Source organism: Tachypleus tridentatus, chromosome 8 (genome assembly GCF_004210375.1).
Source record: "Tachypleus tridentatus isolate NWPU-2018 chromosome 8, ASM421037v1, whole genome shotgun sequence".
Taxonomy (NCBI): domain Eukaryota; kingdom Metazoa; phylum Arthropoda; class Merostomata; order Xiphosura; family Limulidae; genus Tachypleus; species Tachypleus tridentatus.
In genome coordinates, this window is record NC_134832.1 from 148,125,465 (window position 1) to 148,149,653 (window position 24,189).

Genomic DNA, 24,189 nt, shown 5'->3' on the forward strand with positions numbered 1-24,189 from the left:
TTTTAGCTTACGTTGAAACGCTTCCATTTTACTCTGAACTTTGAAGTACGTTATCCTGCATTGTAGTATTCACACTATTTAGATAGGCAAATACGTCTAAAAGGTAAGCCACTTTCTGTATCTAGCATTTGTCTCTTACTTTGTATGCAAGTTCAAAATGGTTTTCAGATAAAAGGAAACCTATCTCCTCACGCAGTTCGTAAAACCGAGCAAACACTTGTCCCCGAGAAAGCAGCAATTTTTTTTATGCAAACTTCCCATATCCTCACAGAGTAAACTGAAGATCCTCACATTGAGTTGTCTTGATTTTATAAAATTAACTATTTTTATGACATCACCCAGTACCTCTTTTAAATATTCTGACATTCGTTTTATTATAAATGCATGACGATGAAGACAGCAGTGGAGACTCTCGATGTCCGGGTTTTCCTTTTTCATGCGTGTCACTGCACTTGAAAATTTTCCAATCATAGCTGCAGTCCAAACAGTGCAAATACTTGAACAAAGCTGCCATTTGATCTCACATTCTTCCACAAATAAATCGATCAGTTTAAATATTTATTCGCCTGTTGTTTGAGTAGGCAGATGTTTGCAAATTAGCATGTCTTCTTCAAAACTATCTTCGTGAATATAGCGAAAAACACAAGCAGCATCGCATAAACTGGGACATCTGTTTGTTCAAAAAATACGCGGACTGACGTCATAAAACAAAATGAACTTTATTTAGAAGTTACAGGTCTGGGACCCCTTCAAAGTACTCTCCTCCCCAACGCACACACTTATCCTAACGGTGTTTCCACTTGTTGAAACAGTCCTGGTACGCTTCTTTTGTAATGTCCTCCAGCTTCTTCGTCGCATTTGCCTTAATCTCGGGAATCGTCTCAAATTTTCTTCCTTTCAAGGGTCTTTTGAGTTTAGGGAACAAGAAAAAATTGCAAGGAGCAAGGTCAGGTGAGTAGGGGGGGGAAGAACAGTGATCGAGTGTTTGGCCAAAAACTCACGAGTTCTGAGGCACAAATTTCGCAGCAACGCGGTGCATCTTCAATTTTTCGGTCAAAATCTCGTAACAAGATCCAACTGATATCCCACACTCTTCAGCTAGCTCCCTGACAGTCAGACGTCGATTTGCAGCACCAGGGTGTTGATTTTGTCGACGTGTGGGTCGTCAGTTGACGTGGAAGGACGTCCAGGACCCTCAACATCTTTAAAGGACTGTCGATCATCCTTAAAACGTTCATTCCACTTGAAACATGCCGTACGCTTCATAGCAACATCACCGTAAGCCGTGTTAAGCATTGTAAAAGTTTCAGTCGCAGATTTTCCAAGTCTAACACAAAATTTCACAGCAAGTCGTTGCTCCTTCAGGTCATTCATTCTGAAATCCGCCAAACGAAAAAAATCGCACTTCACTTAAAACCGCGTAGCTAATACACAAATGAAGATATCTGCAATCGGGAAATGGCGTCGTAATCAGCTGATCTGTGCGAACCTAGCGACACCAAGCGGATTCCCCTGGAACCAACTAGAGCGCAATTCAAACAGTCCGCGTATTTTTTTGAACAGCCCTCGTATTTTCCCCATGGTTTTATAAAATCTTCTGCAATTGTATGAGCTTCAGCTGCTTTTGCAATACAGTAACTAGCACGATATGAAGCAATAAGAACACCTTTGTTGTCCTGATGGACAAACGGATGAAATGTAGCTTTACTTGTATTTAATTGCAAACACTTTCTTTCGAAATATTCGGAAGTTTAATTTTTTAATTGGGAGTGTTTGGTTTCTAGATGTCATTTTAACTTTGCTGGATGCAAACTATTGTTACTCAACAGTGTTCCATATTCAACACACAACCCACTATGTTCATCTTCATTACCTGTCCATGTAAAACTATATTCAATAAAACTTTCATCATGCTTTATTTTCTTTCTTGTTTCAGTACTTTTTGCATCATCCTGAGTTGGAGTGCTTGCACGCGAAGATAACGCCGATGAATTCGTATTAGGCCTAGGAAGATTTTTACTCGTATCAGATTTATTACTGATATTCAGCCACTTATCCGTTATAAGGGTGACAACTAATTATTAATTTGTCTAAAAACGTATTCTTATATTTTTGGCATTTCAAAAGTATTTTCACGGACACAAAATAGCTTCTTAATGAAAACTCGTTCAAGCACTTGAGATTTATCATCATACAATGACACATGACCTAAGACCAGTGTTATCATAACGAAGACAGAAATAAAGATTTGTGTAAAAATTGGATTGATTGTTTTGAATTTCGCGCAAAGCTACATGAAGATTATCTGCGCTAACCGTCCCTAATTTAGCAGTGTAAGACTAGAGGAAAGGCAGCTAGTCATCACCACCCACCGCCAACTCTCTTGGACTACTATTTTACCAACAAATAGTTTGATTGACCTTTACATTATAATGCCTCCGTGGCTGAAAGGGTGAGCATGTTTGGTGTGACGGGGATTTGTAGATAAAAGGCTAGGCCGCTAGAATAATATATTTTTCTAAAGGAAAAGGGTAACTTATTATTTTTACATTTTTTTGTTTTTAATAGAAATTTTAAGCCAAATAACAAAATATTAAGCCAGATCTGACGAGCATCTAAATTTCTAATGAAATAAAACAAAAAGAAGCATGACGTCATGTCTTCGTATGACGTCGTAGAGCTCATTGGTACCAAGTTTGTCTAATTAAACTACAACGAATCTCACTTGGTCTAACAATTACCAATTATAATTGCCATAAATATATTAAATTTCATATAAATATACTTTGAAATTGAAACAACTGATACTGCATCTAATTGCATCACAATGTATCAAATTTCGACAAGTTTCAGCTATGACGTCATGTTTCATTTCGTTCGAGATTTAGCTGCTAATCCAGATCTGGCTTTTGAAAGACAGCTGGCATCACCACCCAGGGTTGACCGATGTTTCATACGAAAATTACTAGGCTGTTGCATCTCCAATGACGCATGCGATCTTGAGATGGTTTCATATCTACTAGCAACCAGTGGTGCCACTGTCGAAGTTAATTGAGATTGTATTAACACCTTTACCGCGAGAATTTCCCCTAAACTAAATAAAGTAGTCTGGCGTTAAGCAGAATAAAATATTAATAGGCCCAATATGCGATAAACATGTTATATTAAATATATATTTTAGTTTTTACTTTTTTGTACAGCGTATTCTGATTCAATATTATAGTTTTAGGTAAAAATATTAACACCTTAAAATTTCCTCGCGGAGCCCCAGATAACTATGGTGGAGCCCAAGGGCTCCGCAAAGCATAGTTTGAAAAGTCATGGTCTAAACAAAATGTCATTAACCATTGTCATCTTTGTAAATATGTTGATGAGAAATACGTTTATCCACCATTGTTATCTTTGGAAATATGTTGGTGGACTAGTTAACATTATAAAATATTTCAAGTCATCAAAAATTAAGTTTTCTGTCTAGACTAGTGGTTCTTAACCTGGGTTCAGTCGAACCCCAGGGGTTCGGTGAGTTATCCTCAGGAGTTCGGCGGAGGTCAAGACACACACACTGTGTGTGTGTCCGTTTCGTTCACCCCACTCGTGAGATTCCTGACGTCATGCTCCATTTGGTCATCATTGGCTGCGACTGATCACGTCACATCACTTGGCCTTAATATCTGTGCTGCAGGGAACTTCGTGCGCTTAGCAGTCGACTTGTGACTGTAGTAATCGTGCGTAATTTGTGACTTTTTTCCTAATCTTTCAATCCCTTCATACTAACTATGTTTGTTTTTTGAATTTCGCACAAAGCTACTCGAGGGCTATCTGTGCTAGCCGTCCCTAATTTAGCAGTGTAAGACTAGAGGGAAGGCAGCTAGTCATCACCACCCACCGCCAACTCTTGGGCTACTCTTTTACCAACGAATAGTGGGATTGACCGTCACATTATAACGCCCCCACGGCTGGGAGGGCGAGCATGTTTGGCGCGACTCGGGCGCGAACCCGCGACCCTCAGATTACGAAGCGCACGCCTTAACGCGCTAGGCCATGTCAGGCCTCATACTAACTATATCAAGCGAAAACAGAAACTGGTCGGACGAATACATAAATATGGATTCACGTATATAATGGAGCATGATGGGAGTCAGCGTCCTCAATGCATGATTTGCAATGTTAAGTTGAGCAACTCTAGTCTAGCACTGGCAAAACTAAGAGAACACTCCCTAAAGATGCATGGAGATTGGAAATACAAGAACACAACGCTTGCTGAATTCAAGGTAAAGAGAGCCAGGTTCGATGAAAAGGCTACTTTGACTGTTTTCTGCTTTGTACCCATCGACAAACCGATCTTCACAGCATCGTACGAAGTTGCGAACTTGACTACAAAGCAGGACAAACCACACACCATTGGTGAATAACTCGTAAAACCAGCTGCATTGAAGATGGCGAACATCATGCTGGGAAAAGCTGCTGAAAATAAGTTATCCCAAATTCCTCTTTCAAATGACACTATCAGCAGAAGAGATGACATGAGCGATGACATCTTGGTTCAAGTAGTTGCAGATCTGATTTCAAGCCCAGCAAAATTCAGCCTTCAACTCGACGAGACCACCGACGTTTCCAATCTAAGCCAGCTTGTTGTATTCGTGCGCTATATGAAGAACGACCAGATAAAATATTTTTTTATTTTGTAAGCTTCTTACAACAACAGCTGAGGCAGCCGACGTGAAGAAACTTATGGATGACTTCTTCAGAGACAACGATCTTTCGTAGGATATAGTTTCTGCAGTTTGTTCGGACGGAGCTCCAGTCATGGTGGGATGAAACTCTGGTTTTGGTGCGCTGGTGAAAGCCGATTCACCACACATCATTGTAACGCACTATGTTCTGCACAGGCATGCGTTGGCAACAAGAACCTTGCCTTCAAAACTGGCAGATGTATTAAAAATTGAAGTGGAATGTGTGAACTTTGTGAGAAATAATGCCCTGAAGCACCGCATCTTCAAAGAGCTGTGTAATGAAATAGGCTCTGAAATCGAGGTACTTCTGTACCATTCTAACGTTCGGTGGTTATCCCGGGGAAAGGTGCTTTATCATGTTTTTGCCATGCGTGTGGAATTAGCCCTGTTTTTGCGAGAGCACCAACATTGTCATGCAGATTGCTTCGAAAAATCTGAGTTCATTCACATTTTGGCGTATATGGCCGATATATTCAATGCTCTCAATCATCTCAATCAACAGATGCAGGGTGGTGGAGTCAACATCATCGAAGTGAAAGAAAACGTAAAGGCTTTTCAAAAAAAGCTACCGTTATGGAAACGACGAACAGAGAATGATAACTTCGCTAACTTTCCCCTACTGGACGACTGTGTAAGTAAGATCGAAGATGTGTCTGAAATTGGAGACATTTCTGTACCTGGAGAACTGAAGCAAGCAATTGCCATGCACTTAGATAAGCTCGAAAAGTCTCTCAACGGATACTTCCCCACCAGAGAGTCATATCCAGCATGGGTGAGACAGCCGTTCAGGTTTAGTGTTGCGACAGCAGATGTCAATGATAAATACCTCGACGAAATCATTGAACTTCAGCAGAGCCAGGTTCAACAGTAACTTTTCAGAACAACAACGCTCTCAACGTTTTGGTGTCACCAAATCGTAGCGTACCCTCTTATTGTTAAGAAAGCTTTTGAGATACTCATACTGTTTGTTACAACGTATCTTTGCGAGCAATCCTTTTCGAGGATGGTAGACATAAAAACGAAAAAAAGGAACAAACTTTGTTGCGAAAATGATGTGAGAGTGACACTTACCAAGGTCACTGCCCCGCATTTCTGAACTTTGTCTCTGAAAGGCAACAACAAAAGCCACATTGATTTGCAGTAAATATTCATTGAGTTATGTTTTTGTTTTTGTGTGAAATTCATGTTTTGTTGGTTTTGTTCTTTGAACACAGTGATATTATGTATTGTAGTTTTCAAGTCACGTGGTGAGTGAATGAATATGTTAATGAAAGACTAAGACCTTATTTAAAGTTTAGGAAACAGTTTGAATCATTTCAAAAGTGAGTTATGTTAGAGTAGGTGATAACTGATTACCTATGCCTGCGATGATTTCATTGTCTTGAAATATTTACAAGTTTTATGACAATTCCTGTACGCTAAAACTGAAAATCATATCTATTCTTCTCCATCGCGTATAGATTTTTCACAAAACGTCATATGTACTTTTACATAAGTAAATAATTTTCATTAAAATCGGGTAATATTTTGTTATGCTTAAAACATTTACAACCACTGACTATAGATTTCTCTAGACCAATCGCGACGTGAAAATCTTATCAGTTATTCGAGATCCCAGGAGAAGCATGCGTAATAATAAAAATACGTTCATTGTGGTAAACTAAATAATAATTTGATCTAAGTAAGAATTTTTTTCTTCTTCTCGGTTTGTAAAAACGAAATCCCTATGTGATAGAAAAATATTAATATTATTTTGGAAAAGGTGAAGCAAAATCATAGAAAATCCGTTATTAAAACAACTTTTTTATGAAATTTAAATTCGTAGCCCTGTGTTATTGATACACGATTTTTGTTAGTTTAGCTGATAGTTCATGTTTATAAAAGCTGAGTTTGCATTTTCAAGAACAAATAAAGGTGTAAAAAAGAAAATATGACGTATGTAGAAAAGAATTTACAAAGTTAGTAAAACTGTGTCTACTGAGAACCTGGACTTTTGAAAGGATATTAATTAAGTTAATAGAACTTATAGTCGAGGAAATAAAATGATTTTCTTGTCACTAGTTAAGTTGATTGAACTTTGTGTTTTTTCTATTCTTAGCAAATAACTCAAAATGGCATTAGAAATTAATATATCAAGTGTTCTTTATATTATATTACATAACGAGATAAAAACGGCCAGGCATGGCTAAGCGTGTTAAAGCGTGCGACTCGTAATTCGAGGGGCGCGGGTTCGAATCCCTGTCGCACCAAACATGCTCGCCCGTTTAGCCGGGGGGGGCGTTATTATGTGACGGTCAATTCTACTATTCGTTGGTAAAAGAGTAGCCCAAGAGTTGGCGGTGGGTGGTGATGACTAGCTGCCTTCCCTCTAGTCTTACACTACTAAATTAGGGACGGCTATCACAGATAGCCCTCGAGTAGCTTTGTACGAAATTTAAAAACATAATGAGATAACGAACATGTAGGATTTATTTAACCAGTTTTAGTTGTAATATCTCAAGGTTCAACAAAGTTACCAACTCAACAGTCCGCTAGGATTCTTCTAGTCTTCTGGTGGTTCCTGTGTATCATCGTTATCAACACGTATGTCGGGAATTTGAAGGCTTTTTTGAGTGTTCATAAAACTACAGGTCATATTTCAACAGTAAGGGATTTACTAAACGCTCGGAATATGAAGGTCACCACGTTCAAGTACAGCAGCACGCACGAGTTTCTCAAGGTATGAGTATTTTTAGTCAGTAAATGGAATATAAGTGTATAAACTTAACAAGTTGGAATCTTTGAATAAAGAAACCAATATTTTCTTCGAAATTGCCAGCTATTAAATTGTTTCAATAATTACCAGTTAATTGGTCATAAAATTGTGGTTAACAAAAAGATATCTCTATTTCTGTGGCAAATCAAAAGAACAGGTTGGAAGTCATAATGTTTTACTCTTACCGAATTATAACCATATTGATTATCAGAAAACACCAACAAACTGAACACAGTACTTTGTTTTTGAATTTCGCGCAAAGCTACACGAGAGCTATCTGCGCTAGCCGTCCCTAATTTAGCAGTGTAAGACTAGAGGGAAGGCAGCTAGTCATCACCACCCACCGCCAACTCTTGAGATACTCTTTTACCAACGAATACTGGAATTTACCGTAACATTATAATGCCTTCGTGGCTGAAAGGGTGAGTATGTTTGGTACGACCGGGATTCAAACCCGCGACTCTCAGTATAAGAAAACTTAGATCGTAAATATCAGCTGTTTCTAAACTTATTTTCACAGGTTTGAAATGTTAAACCTGATTACCATATGGTTAGTTCTATATAGCAGGAACTACACTATAAAAGCTTTATGTAAATTTGTTTCTAAATAATAAACTGAATATCGGTGAAGATTCCAAAATTCGATCGGTTCCATGAACAGTAAATGCTCGAAACAAAAAATCAAAAAAGGCTTAATACATTTATTTTATCCAATAGTAATAATGTCAACTTGGTTTTTAAAATACATGAGAAAGATTGATTCTGTTTATAATATTTGCCCACTCCCCTACAAGTTGCTCAGCGTTGAATATCAGGTTTCGATACCCGTAGTGACAGAGCAGAGCACTTGAAACTTTGCACTTAACGACAACAACCCACCAACCACCTATGAAACTTCAATTTGTTTGTTTGTTTGTAGTTAACCCTAAAGGTACACAAAGGTTCTCTGTGCTCTGCCCACCAGGGGTATCAAAACTCGGTTTCTAGCGCTGTAAGTTCGTAGACATATCACTGTGTGACTACGGGGTCAAAACATCAACTACTGATCCATAATCATATAATTGTAATTGGTAAAGTATTATAGGTGGAGCCACCTTAACAGAAACTTCATAATTCAATCCGTTTTAAATTATAACAGCACGGTGTAATAAATGGCGTGTTACTTTTAATCCCATAAAATCTTAGGCTATTATCTTGTACAGATATTACATGCGTAAAAAATAAATTACAAGTTATACCACAACCAAATTTGAGTTACAACCTTTAACTTCAAGTTAACATGGTCTAACCATATCAATAATTTCGTGATTTTGCCCTTCACCATAAAACACACACAAAAGGAAAATTGTAACATTTCTTTACTGACCCTAAATGGCTTTTATATAAGAAAAAGATAATCGCATCTCAACTGCAAGCTGTGTCTATGCTACCTGTCACCGCCGACGTGACCTTTCATCATAACCAAGTCCATCTAGGCAAGATAGTTAGAGCGCTTGACTCGAAATTAGAAGATCACTGGTTCGAATCCTCATTCCATCAAACATGCTCCCCCTTTCAGCCATGAAGACGATTGGTCAGTCCCACTGTTCGTTGATAAATAATTAACCAAAAAGTACAGCTGTAACTAATAATATCAGCTAAATTAGGGACGTCTAGCGCAGATAGGTCTCGGGTAACTTTCAGCAAATTTCCAAAAAACAAACAAAAAAACAGTCTTTTGAAATATCTTTGTTCTTTGCAAATGTTAATTACAAGATGGGCCGATAGGGGTCTCACCATAGTATTAGATCAGAAAGAAAGAGCAATACTAACTTGATCGAAAGTGTCACGGAACGTTTTAGAAAAAAACAATGACGCAGATAGCCCTCGTGCGACTTTGCGCGCACTTCAAGAAACAAACAAATCATTATTACCAGAGGTAATTAGATATTTTATGTGTGCAATAAACAAAGCCTTGGTTATAAAAGTTATTTGCATTAGACATTTAGGGTATATTTATTATTATGGTAAATAACTGACATTTGTTAAACAGTATTATAGTATTACTCTGGCATAATATTTATATTGTGTGTGTAGTTAAGCGCAAAACCGTATAATGAGTTATCTGTGCTGCGTCTACGACAGGTATCGAAACGCGGTTTCCAGCGTTGTAAATCCACAGACATACCGCTATTTCACTGGGGGAAGAGTTAGATATGTCCAATTTGATTGGTGTTATTTTAGAGTATGACTAATAATGAAAATTGGAGTTTGTTTTCTGTTAAGCAGAGAGTAACAATGGATATCAAAACCCAGCTTTAGCATTGTAAACTCGTATTACTTACTGCTGAGCCACAAGAAGGCCTAACATTGAAAATAAGAATGAAACACAATTTTATATATATCAACACGTCCTAATATTATTGATAATAACCCTCTAGTTACTCTCCAAACAATGAAATGAGTTTACGTTTTGCAGATACAAATAAAAATTGTGTATTTTAATCTCATATATGTCATAATAATAATACTGGGTCATTCCATGTCAAATCATCCAGGGGGGTGCAGGTGACCCCACAGAATGCCTTGAAAAAAATCACATGTGCTCATCTTTCCATACAATGAAAAACTGCCAAATATTAGATCACTATCTCTCATAGTTTCTGATTTACAGCCCTGTAAAATTTAATTAATTTTTGTTTATTTTTGACGAATTCATTTTCGGGCAGCTTTGGCTGCTTAAAGCTGCAAGAGTAATGGTGGTAGAAGGCTGAAATTTGCTACACTGACTGAATTAATCTCACAGAATTCAAAAATGGTCTCAAACCAAGTTTATCTCTCTTAGGATTTTCATAGTGAGGCTGAAAAAATCACCTGAAAACCCAAAATCGTAAGAAACATTGGTTTATTTTATAAGCCATAGCTCTAAGACGTATTATTTGTTTGTTTTGGAATTTCGCACAAAACTACTCGAGGGCTATCTGTGCTAGCCGTCCCTAATTTAGCAGTGTAAGACTAGAGGGAAGGCAGTTAGTCATCACCACCCACCGCCAACTCTTGGGATACTCTTTTACCAACGAATAGTTGGATTGACCATAACATTATAACGCCCCCACGGCTGAAAGGGCGAGCATGTTTGGCGCGACGGGGATGGGAATTCGCGACCCTCAGATTATGAGTCGCACGCCTTAACACGCTTGGCCATGCCGGGCCATTCTCTAAGACTTAATATGATACAAAGCTGAATGTTTTTTACAAATTTCCTATAACACATCAGTTGATAAATCAGCAATTGTTGTAATTAAAAGTCTGTTAGATCTCCTGTAAAAAAATGTAGTTGCATGTGACTTTTTATGATTTAGCTAAAAATACCCCTACTTCAGGCCACAGTTTGACCATGTTACCAGTTATTCAGCCTTTTCAGATTTTTACCATATATTCTTACATATCTGAATATGATCTAAAAAATAAATCAAAATTGTGTTCAACCTACTTTTTGAGTTATAATTTTTAAAGTATCCTCTGTTTGTTTGTTTGTTATAGCAAAGCCACATCGGGCTATCTGCTGAGCCCACCGAGGGGAATCGAACCCCTGATTTCAGCATTGTAAATCCGAAAACATACCGCTGTACTAGCGGAAGGCTAAAATATCCTTTGACCATACGTGTTTTATTTAAGAAACAATTCAGTTCAAGTGTGTTACTGTGTGCAAATATATCCAAACACATTTGAAAAATATCTGTCAGAATTTTATGAATCTCTTATGAATATTCTAACTAGCCTTTCATAATGTTAAATAATGAAGTTGTAAGAAACAAGAAAGTAATTCATTTCTGAACAAGTTTATTGGCATAAGTAGTTAGATCACATGGTAATGCAAATATATTGTGTATGCATTACAGTTATGCAGATATGGCTGAGTTTAAGATTCATAATATAAGAAATACAAAGGTAAATCAGACACAAAAAGCACAGTGCTGCAACAGGGGATAACTGAGAAAGATTATAGTCACACCAAACTTAAATACTCGTGACAATGAAATGTTTCAAAAACTGATTTGGCGATAAATTAAACTGAACAACATCATATAAACATTGCTTTGTTCAGACAGCTTGAATAAATTTCTGAAATTTGAGTTTGATTATGTTGAGAACACTTTGGCCTAAACATAGTGGTGAGCACTACTGCCTTGCACGGTAGGTGCACTTATCAGACAAGAAATATGTTGGAAAGGAATCCAGCTTTCATCTTTATGTGACCTTCCAGGCCATGAGAACAGTTTGTTTCTTAATGTCTTCATAAATGACACCAACACATTGGAATGTTCATCTGATCTATCTTTTATGTTTCCCACATACCATTCATGATCGTATATGCATGCCACATATTTCCCTGGCTGATAATTGTCATTGTTATCATTAGACTCTATTTGAGCTGCTGCAGCATCACTTTCACTGTTACTACCAACAGTTACAACTGTGTACACATCATCATCTGATAACCTTCTCCTATACAATTTGTTGGTAGAGTGGAGAATAAAGCTGTGATGTGACCTAATACCTGCCACAGTTTTGCATTTTTCAAAGAGCTCAAGTAGATCAAACGATTCTGCAGGAGTGATTCCTGATTGACAAGAAAGAACTGAATGCCCTGAATGTGGTCCTTTGTTCAATGGTACATATCAGAAACACTTAAAATTTGATTATTTATAGGCAATTGAAGGCTTGCACGAGCCACCAGCCTCTTCACTGTACCCCAAACTCCATCGCGTGGACTTTTCCCATGAATGGTGGCAAATAAATGCCATTCAGCAGACAACTAATAATCTTCAAAATGGTAGCAAAGATTTGCAAGATTTTTAGTATTCTTGTATTGCGAAGCTGCACCATCGCTGAAATAAATGATCTTTTCTGTGTTTGGATATTTCTGTTTAACATGGCTTAGTACTGTGGTAACGAAATATGAACAGCTACTGTGTCGTGTTTCAGACGATCTGACAGAACACACATGCTAACAACACGTATCTTGAGATCATGTTCAGAGTTGTAAGAATATATGGTAAGGGCTGATTAGAATATTTCAATGGGATACATAAATGTTTTCAAAATTGTATGGATATATTTGCACACAGTAACACACCTGAAGTGAAGTTGTTGTTTTTTTCAAGTAAAAAAACGCATGATAAGATATTGGATACTTTAAAATTATAATTCAAAAAGTAGGTTGAACACATTTTGATTTTTTTTTGTAGATCATATTCAGAGATGTAAGAATATATAATAAAAATCTGAAAATGCTGAATAACTGGTGACATGGTCAAACTGTCGCCTGAAGTAGGGCTATTTTTAACTAAATCATAAAACGTTGCATGCAACATTTTTTCACAGGAGATCTAATAGACGTTTACAACAATTGCTGATTTATCAACTGATATGTTATAGGAACTTTGAAAAAACATTCAGCTAAGAGAGATAAACTTGGTTTGGGACCAGTTTTGAATTTTGTGAGATTAATTCAGTCAGTGTAGCAAATTTCAGCCTTCTACCACCATTACTCTTGCAACTTTAAGCAGCCAAAGTTGCCTGAAAATGAATTTGCCAAAACTAAAAAAATTAACTAAATTTTACAGGGCTGTAAATCAGAAACTATTAGAGACATTGATCTAATCTTTGGTGATTTTTCATTATATAAGTAGATGAGCACATGTGAATTTTTTCAAGGCATTCTGAGGGGTCACCTGAAAAATTTTCCAAAATCTGGATGATTTGACATGGAATGACCCTTTTGTAATAATACAAAATATTTTAATACTCTAATTATAATAATTATTATATATATAATAATAATATTACAACATCTATATACAGTGGCTAAGAATTAAAGGGCGTAAAAATATATTATATACAAGTTTTAATATATTGATATCATTAAGCTTATATTCACAAGAAACTCTTAATTAAGTTTTCTAAAATATTGTCTTGATGTTTGACTTACCAGAACTCCCCCAGCAAAGAAATTCAACGTGTGTGGTATGAGGTTCAAAATAATTTGCTTTCATATGATACGAGTCAAAGCAAAATGATGAGTGAGATAAGACAAGGAAAAATAGCCCTTCTGGGTAGCAGGTCATGGCTAGAAAGTGCCTCGCAAGAGTTTTCTGGTCAAAAACCAACATGTGATTATCACGTGGCTGAAGAAAACATCAAGTCCGACTACTGGGCTTTAGGCCTACAGAAACACAGCCGTTTTCTGGACATCTTTAGTCAAATGTATGTGGATATTTGAAAATACTGATATGCAGAGACGTCGTTAGGCACTGGCACAGGGGTCCCGTGTCATAATTCTGTTTAACAGAGCTCCGAATCTTTAGTTGATGTCCTGATAAATCCGAATGGAAAACCGTGATTTATACCATACTGAAAATTCCCCCGCCTATAGGCCTGAGCCCTAAATATTTTAAGCACCTAGCGACGTCTCTGATGATATTGGAAAACGTTTCCATCTAGTGATTTTTATAATTGTCGTAAATTGTAAATAAATAAATATAATAACTTTTATATTACTCATCTATATGCATCATTTATATGTAAATACTTTGGGATTCATTGATATTTTTTTTACAATTTTAAAATATTTTAGAAACGATTCTTCACATTTTTGCTCTTTTGAGAAAATAGTAAGAATGTTAATATTAACTTCAAACCAATTCAGGATACGTTAAATCAAAAACCTAATTCAGCCAGCAAATCAGTACAGCTAATAAAATGTAATTGTTGAAAAATATTAGAATGCATTGTTTTTGTCACTTGGGTAACTGCTGTCAGCCATATTTTCAGCAAGGTCAGGAAATTTACGTTAGTCCTAAATTTATGTATTAAAGTAACAATGAAAAATTGTCTCTGTAATAAAAATAAAATAAAATAAAACAATCAAAGTAACATAACTTTCTTCTGTAATTTGAACATTCTAATCAATTTACTGAAAAATGAAAGCAGCTTTAAGAAAGAGTGGGGTACATCTCGTTTATAGACCAAAAACACTAGCAGTTGACGACAAGTTATCATAGACGTTATGCAATGAATGACGTAGAAGCAGAACTTTTCACAGTCTGCCCTAACGACGAAAGCCTACTAAACTGATATTCCGATCTATCTTTATATAAACTTGAAACGTGAATTATATTAATGGATATGCGCTATTATTTAACTATAGATTATCACAACAAAAAAACAAGAAAAAAGATTAAGGTACAAAGTAAATAGAAGCTAAATTTTCAAAGAAATGAAAGTAACGTATAAAACGTGCTTGTGTGTCAATTTATGTTCATGTTCATATAGAATAATAAACTATTTTTATATCTAAAATCAGTACTAATACCATTGTTACTGGAACTCTAATTAGGACCAATGAATTGATTCAGAAAGTGTTTCCACTTGTTTAAGTTTTAATGTAATTAATTGAATTTATTGTAATAGCACGCTTATTTTAGTTGTTACAATCACCGAGTCTGAAATTTCAAGACAATTTTCATGTTGTTAGGGTTAATAGGACTGACGTTTTCAGGATTAGTAAGTCTGATTTTGTAGGGGATCAGTAAAACTGAAGATATTAGGATCATGAAGCATAATCAAAGATCAGTAAGTCTAGTATTATCATAATTAACAAGTCTAATGCTTTTGGGAACAGTAAATCTGAAATTATCAGACAGCTATGTTGTCAGACTTAGCAAGTCGTATATTAGCAGAATTTGTAAGTATGATATTATTTGGATCAGTAAATACAACGTTGTGGAGATCTGAAATTCAAACGTTGTCTGAGTCAATACGTTTATTTAAAGTTTTCAGGATTAATAAGTCTGATATTATTTGAGTGAATAACACTAATAATGCCTGAATCAGTAAGCCTGATGCTGTCTTGATCAATAAGTCTAATATTGTCTGGATCAGCAAGTCTAATATTATCTGGATTAGTAAGTCTGATGTTGACAGGACCACTAAGTCTAATATTGTCTGAATCAGTAAGTCTGATGTTGTCTGAATCAATAAGTCTAATATTATCTGGATTAGTAAGTCTGATGTTGACAGGACCACTAAGTCTAATATTGTCTGAATCAGTAAGTCTAATATTGTCTGGATCAATAAGTCTAATATTGTCTGGATCAGCAAGTCTAATATTATCTGGATTAGTAAGTCTGATGTTGACAGAACCACTAAGTCTAATATTGTCTGGATCAGTAAGTCTGATGTTGACAGAACCACTAAGTCTAATATTGTCTGGATCAGCAAGTCTAATATTATCTGGATTAGTAAGTCCGATGTTGACAGGACCACTAAGTATATTGTCTGGATATGGTCTGAATCAGTAAGTCTGATGTTGTCTGGATCAATAAGTCTAATATTGTCTGGATCAGTAAGTCTGATATAGTCTGGATCAGCAAGTCTAATATTATCTGGATTAGTAAGTCTGATGTTGACAGGACCACTAAGTCTAATATTGTCTGAACCAGTAAGTCTGATGTTGTAACAATAAGTGCGGCTGATGTTGCCTGCAGTAGTAAGTCCGATATTGTAAGAATACGTACGACTGATGCTGTTACTATCAGAAAGTCTCATGTTGTAAAATAAGTACGACTGATGTTGTCACTAATAGCAAGTCTTATGTTGTAAAGATAAGTTTGTTTTTCAAATTCGTGCAAATCTAAACAAGGGTTATTTGCACTAGCTGTCCCTAATTTAGCAGTGTAAGTCTAAGGGAAAGGCAGCTAGTCATAACCACCCACCGCAAACTCTTTTACCAACGAATAGTGGGATTAACCGTCACATTATAACACCCAATGGCTGAAAGGGCGAGCACGTTTGGTGTGATGGGGATTCGAACCCGCTACCCTTAGATTACTAGTTGAGAGTTTTAATCACCTGGCCTGTAAGGAAAGTACGATTGAGGTTGTCAGTAACAGCAAGACTCGTGTTGTAACAATAAGTACGACTGATGTTGTCAGTTGTAGACAGTCTTGTGTTGTAAGGATAAGCCTTATGAATTGTGTATCCCGTGATTATATTAGATTTCATTATGCGATTCAAAGATTGAGTCCCTTGTAACCAATAAGTTGACGCATAAGTAAATTAAGGAAACGTTAGCGGGAAAGCTAGGATTTATTAAGACTGAAAAACATCAACTGAACTGTATTCTTTGTGATTTTTGAATTAAACATTCCGTTTTAACAGATAATTGGAAATGTCATTTTTTCCAGTACGCAACGTCTGTTCCAGACTGGGGTGATGTATTACTGGTTTCAGAGAGAATTGGAGTTTTCTAACGCTGGAAGCTGTCACTTTGTACATTCCGAGGCCATAGAAGTGGAACTCCAAAAGGGAACACTTGGCGACATTCAGATGGCGTTTTACGTGTTGATAGCGGGTTTGGTCATTTCTTTCTTTGTTTTCACGTTAGAGGTGCTTCTCCACAAGTGGAACTGGAGTTTAAATCATTAAAGTTTTATTTAGAAGCTACCAGAGGTCGCTCAGTTTAGTAGCAAAAAATGTATTTCTTTTCTAATGTTATCTACGTAGCTACCACAAGTGTCGTTTTGAAGACTCCGTTTTTCAAGTTTTGTGATTTAGAATAAAAAGAACTTCGATTTTTAGACTATTAATTCAAATTACAATGTTTTACATGGTATATTAATATTAAAAAAATAATACTGTAGCCAGTCAATTTAGATTTCACAAAATATATACATTACTTAGTACATAATGTTAATAAATGTTAATTTATTGACATTTGTGATTAGTTTCTTATTAGACCACCCAAGAGAGATCGTGTAATCACAATTTAGAAACTGTTCTATAACAAATTTAAACTTATAAATTGTACTATTGTACAATTGTACACAAATAGTGTCTCTGTTGATTTGAAAATTAAAACTTGAGTGGTTTCAGTTTACTTAGCGTTGTAGTATCTTCTATCAGTTGCTTAAATATAAAACCTACTATATTATAGCGTCTTTTACTGTTAGCTTATATATAAAACCTGCTAACTTACAGCATGTTCGGGAATTCAAACCCACATCTTGCGATTCGAGTATCCTGTCATGCCATTTTCTTAAGAAAAGTTGTTACTTGATTTCATCACAAAGACAGTTTTTCTTCTAAATGTCAAATACATTTTTTCTCATTACTTCTAGTTTATTCTTTCAATGGAACACGTAACAAGCAGTACATAAAGAGCACATAAAAAAGCACAAGGCGAACATATTTTGGCGCCCATTCAGTACACGTTTTTTCTAGTATAAAATTTATTTTGAGGTACGATATTTATTAATTCCTAATTACAACAACGATCTCGTAATGACGACAAATAAAATCAACTTTCACACAAAACATTAGATGACATAAAAAAACAAACCTTTTCACAGACTAAGTTCTTCATGGTATGTAGCAATTCTAATAATACTTCTTACAGATATTGTTACAAAATGGTTCCCAATTTAATGAATCGGAATAACAAAACAATTCCTAGTTTATGTTTTTTAAATTATGTATTAATATATTGTTCTTCAGCCATTTACATTTCATTAGAGATAGTAATAGCGATGATACGTTGTTTTTACTCTACCATATTTTCTTCCCTGATTTTCTAACTAAGAATACATGTTAACGACAATTAAGACACTTGAATATAACACAAATGTATATCTTACCTTGGAATATTTAATTTCTCTAAACACTTCGACATCCACAAAACAAAACGTTTTAAAAGGACATATTTAGACACTATGTTTATCTAAATTTTATTAGTAACGCTACGACAGTATATGACAATATATCTTGGATGTGAGACAAGCTTTAAAATTCACGTTGCATTTGCGTTACAGACATATCATTCACACGTCAATATGCATTAATTTTCTAGCAAGTAATATTAAACATTTTCTGCAGTGCTACCACCTAGCGGTTCTAAGTTCATTACAAAAAATGTGCAAGATTGTTTACAAACGGCATAGATAAAAATTGCTAAAATTTCCTAATTTTTGAGGGGGATAAAAATGAGTTAAAAATCCATCTATAAGGGGCAAACGTGTGAAAAATAAGGATATATTTTGGTTTTGTACTTTGTTTTATATTAATTTGTACAAAGACTCAGTGTTTAAAAAAAGAAACTTCTTGGTTACCGTGCACGTTATATTAAATATTTCCGCTAAAAGTCTGATGTATAATCGAATATTAATATTAGAACTACATCTTATAAAATCATTTCACGCAATTCTAATCTCAAACGGCAAAAAAGGTTACAACTTTTAAATATTATGTCCAGTAATTAGCTGCACATAAAATATGCCTCCTGGTGTCACGTTTTAGTTTTTAAAGACATTATGAACATCCCATGCAAAAGTTACAAGATTGAAGTTCCTTGCAAATAGTTATATTTATAAGTGATACTTGTATAAATATAGTAACCAGTAACTATAACATATATATTTTGATAGTATATATAATTTTAACATGGCAGTAGGTTACTTACTAAACAAAATGGGAGACCTAAAACATTGTATGTTCTAACGAACACAGTCGTAGCGAGTCAAGAGTTCTGAAGTAAAAGGCGACATGCTTTGGTTGAGAGACAAAACAGCACATTCAAGGTGTTGGTTCAGAAACAGAGAACTTGATACTCTCAATCATAAACATGGAAAAAAAAACGTGAACTTATTCACTAAAATACATGAACAAGCAAGATTATTACTTAATATTTAAATATGTTATAACATTTATCGCCAAAAACTAGTCACGATAAAATACACCTTATATATTTGCAAACCTAATTTATACTTCTAATCTACAGTATAATTACTCAAAAATTAAAACTGGAATATCAAAGAAAAAATACATTTTTTTATCTACACCCAAAACATTTATTCTGTCTGCACACTCCAATTAAAAAAAGAATTTTCCTGTACAACACAACCAAGTACCACAAAGTTAAACTTTGAAACTCATATATTAGTTTTATTAATGATAAAGGTTAATTAAATCTTTAAATACTGCTTTCTTAATACATCAAACCTATCAGTAAACCAGAAAATACAAAACACTTCTCTACATCCTCATGTTTACACATTAACAGTTGATAAAATACAAGTAATGGTAACTAAGTTTAGGAGAAAACATAATGCTACATTTTACCAGACTGTTATAATGTCAACTAAGTAATTATTGTAACTACACAAACATAATTCAAATAGACCCTTAGACACAACCTAACTACTTGATCCAATATTCCTCAAAATACATAAAATATTAACCAGTGTCATTAATGGTTAACATATAAATCATCCTAAAAAGTCGTAAAATTTACAAAATATGAAGCAGCTACCAGTTAAAGATACAATCACATTTAATAATATTAAGAAACAAGACATTCAGTACCTTGCAACATTTCTGCTGATGACTCCACTATGCCTTCTTTCAGTGACAGTATCATAAACAAATTAAGTTACAACAAGAACACAGCTTTTTCTTTTCTACTTTACAACAGAGTTTCTCATACAAAGGATTTAAATAAACTGTATAGACAAAAAATAATTCATATTTTTATTATGAAATTCTAAAAAAATAAAAGTGAATTTTTTCACTATGCAGGAATGTTTGGTTTTTAACAGATGCTTTCAGATATTTACTGTTGATTAAAGATGTTAAAATTAAATCACATTTTCCCAACTTTCAAAATCAAAGTTTTAGTGTTAGTTGTTCTACGTTTAAAAGAAAAACAATTCAATAATCAGTACTTTTATACTTAATGGTTGTACAGTGTGGGATACTCACCGAGATCTTACAATCACTTTAAAATGACTACGAGTTTCCCCATTAAGAAGCAAAATTTTTCAACCCAGATTGGTGACAAGAACCAACAAAGATGTATACAACCAAACACACACAACTTGATATATGTGTCAGTGTGTGTGTATATCTGTATATAAAGGTAACCCAAGAGGGTGAATATTTTTATGCAATAACTAACATTTTTTCTACCACATAACTTTCCCATGGAAAAAGAACTTTTACAACAAAAAGTGATTTCATTTATGTCTAGAAAGTAGTTTAGCAAACCAAAGAGAAATTTGACAAGAAGTAAAAAAACATGAGAACTGTTTCATCCTAAAGAATCTGGCTTCTTAAATTTTGTTTCAATAATTTTAGACAAATAGGGCTAACATGGCTCTAACATCACTACTAAAACAACTTAGCCCGCCTCTTCAGATCATTTCTCCGCCATTCTGGCATGCGATAAAACTGTATTCGAGACATGTGGAATATCTGTTGAAATTCTTGGTTTGATAGATGGCGCTGCAAGAAAATAAAAATTACTGATAGATGAAAAGAAACACATTAAACCACTGAAGTTTTAAACATAAAGTAAATATTATAAAAACAAAATACAACTATACCTATCAAAGTCCACATAAGTCAGAAACTTAGAAATAAACCTTCAAAAATAAAAAAAATAAAATTAACAACTAAACAAATAAACTTTCAAGATCACTGAAATAACCAGTTAGCTGTACTCAGCAGCTACTGAACAGTTTCATGTACAACCATCTTGGTAAGCTGTAGCAGAGCTGTTTGGATATTCTTCTTCCAGTTAGCTGTACTCAGTAGCTACTGAACAGTTTCATGTGCAACCAGTTTTAAGCTGTATGTTTGCAGTAGCTACTGAACAGTTTCATGTGCAACCAGCTTGGTAAGCATATTCTTCTTCCAGTTAGCTGTACTTGAACAGTTTCATGTGCAATCAGCTTGTTAAGCTGTAGCAGAGCTGTTTGGATATTCTTCTTCCAGTTAGCTGTACTAGCAGCCACTGAACAGCTGTTTGGATATTCTTCTTCCAGTTAGCTGTACTCAGCAGCCACTGAACAGTTTCATGTGCAACCAGCTTGGTAAGCTGTAGCAGAGCTGTTTGGATATTCTTCTTCCAGTTAGCTGTACTCAGCAGCCACTGAACAGTTTCATGTGCAATCAGCTTGTTAAGCTGTAGCAGAGCTGTTTGGATATTCTTCTTCCAGTTAGCTGTACTCAGTAGCTACTGAACAGTTTCATGTGCAACCAGCTTGTTAAGCTGTAGCAGAGCTGTTTGGATATTCTTCTTCCAGTTAGCTATACTCAGCAGCAACTGAACAGTTTCATGTGCAACCAGCCGAGCAAGCTGTTTGGATAAGATGAGAGCAGTTTTTTTGTGGTGAATAGCTACTTACTGTTTTCATTCACCTTTTCAAGGGTATCTACACATTCACAAGTTGTTTATATATAGCAAGACTTTCACTAATCACCTCACTAAGTATGCTTATTGATTTGTTAAATGTTGTAGCAATGTCAGAAAATGACATCCACACATAGTAAGCCATTTTAATTCCAGGTAATTAATGTTATGAAACTGTGTGTCTCACCACCCTATACAGATATAAAAAAAAAAGCTTTAGCTTTTTCATGGCTCTGTGCCATTACAAACATATGCACAGAAAGATAGCAGAAATCACTTCCCATGATAAATGCAATCCAAAATTTTAACTACAGTGACCTTTATAGTGCATAAATAGTTGTTAGCACAACATTTCAGGTACAACAACGGAAACCACTACCGCAATATTATATTGACCAATGTCTTATCAACGACATATTAAAGGTTACTGTAAGGTTCAGTAGTACATCAACTTAACATTATCTCAGAGACTGTCTATAACTGTGTCACAAACTACATAATTACTCAGACATCATCCCCCACTGAGGTAAGTTTGTTATGTTTTATATTTTAAAGAGATAAATTCATTTAATATAGTACAAGTGTCTGAAGTTTTATTACAAAAACACCTATAATCTTCAGTTCCAAAAACAAATTAAGGTTATTCAACTCTACTTTATCCAAACACATGCATATTATCAACCTAAATGACCTGATATAGCTGTAACCTGACACTACCGTAAACCTACATGATCCGATACTACTGTAACTTGTCATGATCTGATAATGCTGACACCTGACATGGGCAGTTATATTCTGTTATTGTTCTGATTAATTACTTATATATGAATGAAAAGGTTTTTGCTAACAATTCTATAACAAATTTCTAAGCCAATTGTTCATACCTTTTATATAAACTTCTCCAAAAACATGTGTATTGACAGTTCTTTAAAAGCTGGCATACTTGACATATATCAGACACAACATTTATAAACAACCAGTTACAGGTTTAACAATTTCCTACATTAAAGTACACACTCAAGTAAAACTGGATGGAAATGCAGTTCAAATGTTACATGTGAATAATATGAAATAACATATTTTTATAGACTTTTAGATAAATTAAAAAGAAATTGATACATTGTTAGTATAAACAAAAAAAACCTTACAATTTTGTTTTTTCAATTCATGTTTTAGATAAACAAATCCAACTCATCCTAAAACAAAATACAAGAACATCTTTATACAAAATTATGACATACAACTAACAATATTGTCCTCAACTCAAATTGAATATTCACAAATGTATGAACTAGCATCCATTTATAAGTCCACACTCCCAAGAATTATTTCTTCATTTAATCAGAAACACTGCTCACCAGGTTAAATCAAATCAACACAACTATTGTTATTATATCATAGAAAGTAAGAACCAAACAGATTTTAAATAGTTTAAAATTCCCCAGAAATAACACTCGCATTTCAGCAAACCACCAATTACAGAATTCCTTTTATTTTTCGAGTCGCAACACTAATAAAAACAAGATTCTTTAGACGTTTTAAGGCCTACAGTTATAATTATTTTATTACAAAGTTAAATGTGCAACATCAATACCACAAAGTTGTTACAAAGAAATGTTATGACAAATTAGTAAATTACAACGTAGGAAATAGTTTCTTGTATAGAAAACAATAAAATCTTCTAAAAAGTAAACACATTTCCAAGGAAAATACATTCACAGAAATGTCTTAGTAACAAGGGAAAAAAGTAGATGTTATACTGAAAACAGTACATAGTGCCTAGGTTGATATATTATGTACAAATAAACTCTGGTTCATTAACTCACCTCTAGGTGGCATCGATCAACATCAGGTGGCAAGCGATAATTGGTAATCATCAGGAGATGATATGGATACAGCTAGGTTTAGTGAAAGATGATATGCAATATTTCATGTTATTAATGACTACATCACAATATAACTAATTTTGTAAGTTATTAAATATTAACGCTTACTTCACAATAAAACTTCATATCTTATTAATAGACTACATCACAGTGGGACTAACTTAATATGGTATTAATTATTAGCAACTATTTTACACTAATTTTGTTTTTTCACTTACTCTTCAATTCCTTTCACAAATTAAAACTTCAGCCCATATCTTAATGAAATCCAATTTACAAAAATGTGTATAAAATAAAAGCAGCTAATCTTGGTAAGTTTCTAAGTTTCTTTGTGCTCATGTTTAAGTTGAAACATTCATAAACTCTGTAATACGAATCTTCTGAGACAACTGCATGCTATTAAACTATAATATCTACTCTCTGTCTCACTTCTTTGTTAGAACAATTTCGTATTCATATGTCACTTCATGTCCAACTTACCCAATATTTTTATCCAAACAATTTAATAGATAATGGATAACTTATCTATTTTTTCTGTTTAGGATAAAAGCTTAAAATCAACCTTGTTCCTCCAGAGCAACTCCT

The 24,189-nt window shown here is 34.7% G+C and overlaps 2 protein-coding genes and 1 long non-coding RNA gene across 3 annotated transcripts in view; 1 reads left to right on the forward strand and 2 right to left on the reverse strand.

Annotated features, from left to right (window-relative positions):
• The first annotated feature begins 7,249 nt into the window (after positions 1 to 7,249).
• Positions 7,250 to 17,089, forward strand: LOC143223726 (uncharacterized). The gene is made up of 3 exons (XM_076452067.1): positions 7,250 to 7,452; positions 13,466 to 13,737; positions 16,719 to 17,089. Exons 1-3 carry the CDS (start codon positions 7,405 to 7,407, stop codon positions 16,957 to 16,959), a joined length of 561 nt encoding a protein of 186 aa, XP_076308182.1. The 5' UTR covers positions 7,250 to 7,404; the 3' UTR covers positions 16,960 to 17,089.
• A 518-nt stretch (positions 17,090 to 17,607) lies between these two features.
• The window catches only part of LOC143223725 (actin-binding LIM protein 2-like), a 90,684-nt gene continuing 84,102 nt past the window's right edge, over positions 17,608 to 24,189 (reverse strand). The window contains 2 exon segments of the mRNA XM_076452066.1: positions 17,608 to 20,808; positions 23,545 to 23,616. Coding sequence (XP_076308181.1) covers positions 20,695 to 20,808; positions 23,545 to 23,616 — 186 coding nt within the window. The 3' untranslated portion in view covers positions 17,608 to 20,694.
• LOC143223727 (uncharacterized) lies at positions 21,013 to 21,311 on the reverse strand. The gene is made up of 2 exons (XR_013013061.1): positions 21,234 to 21,311; positions 21,013 to 21,123 (listed from the first exon to the last, which is right to left on the reverse strand). It is a non-coding gene; the product is annotated as an uncharacterized LOC143223727 (long non-coding RNA).

Excerpts from the sequence above, each read along its gene's own strand:
- LOC143223726 (XM_076452067.1), top strand. The coding sequence starts at position 7,405 with ATGAAGGTCACCACGTTCAAGTACAGCAGCACGCACGAGTTTCTCAAG. Across the intron at positions 7,453-13,465 it reads GCACGCACGAGTTTCTCAAG|AACTCCCCCAGCAAAGAAAT; the intron begins GTATGAGTATTT and ends TTGACTTACCAG. Across the intron at positions 13,738-16,718 it reads CTGGACATCTTTAGTCAAAT|TACGCAACGTCTGTTCCAGA; the intron begins GTATGTGGATAT and ends CATTTTTTCCAG.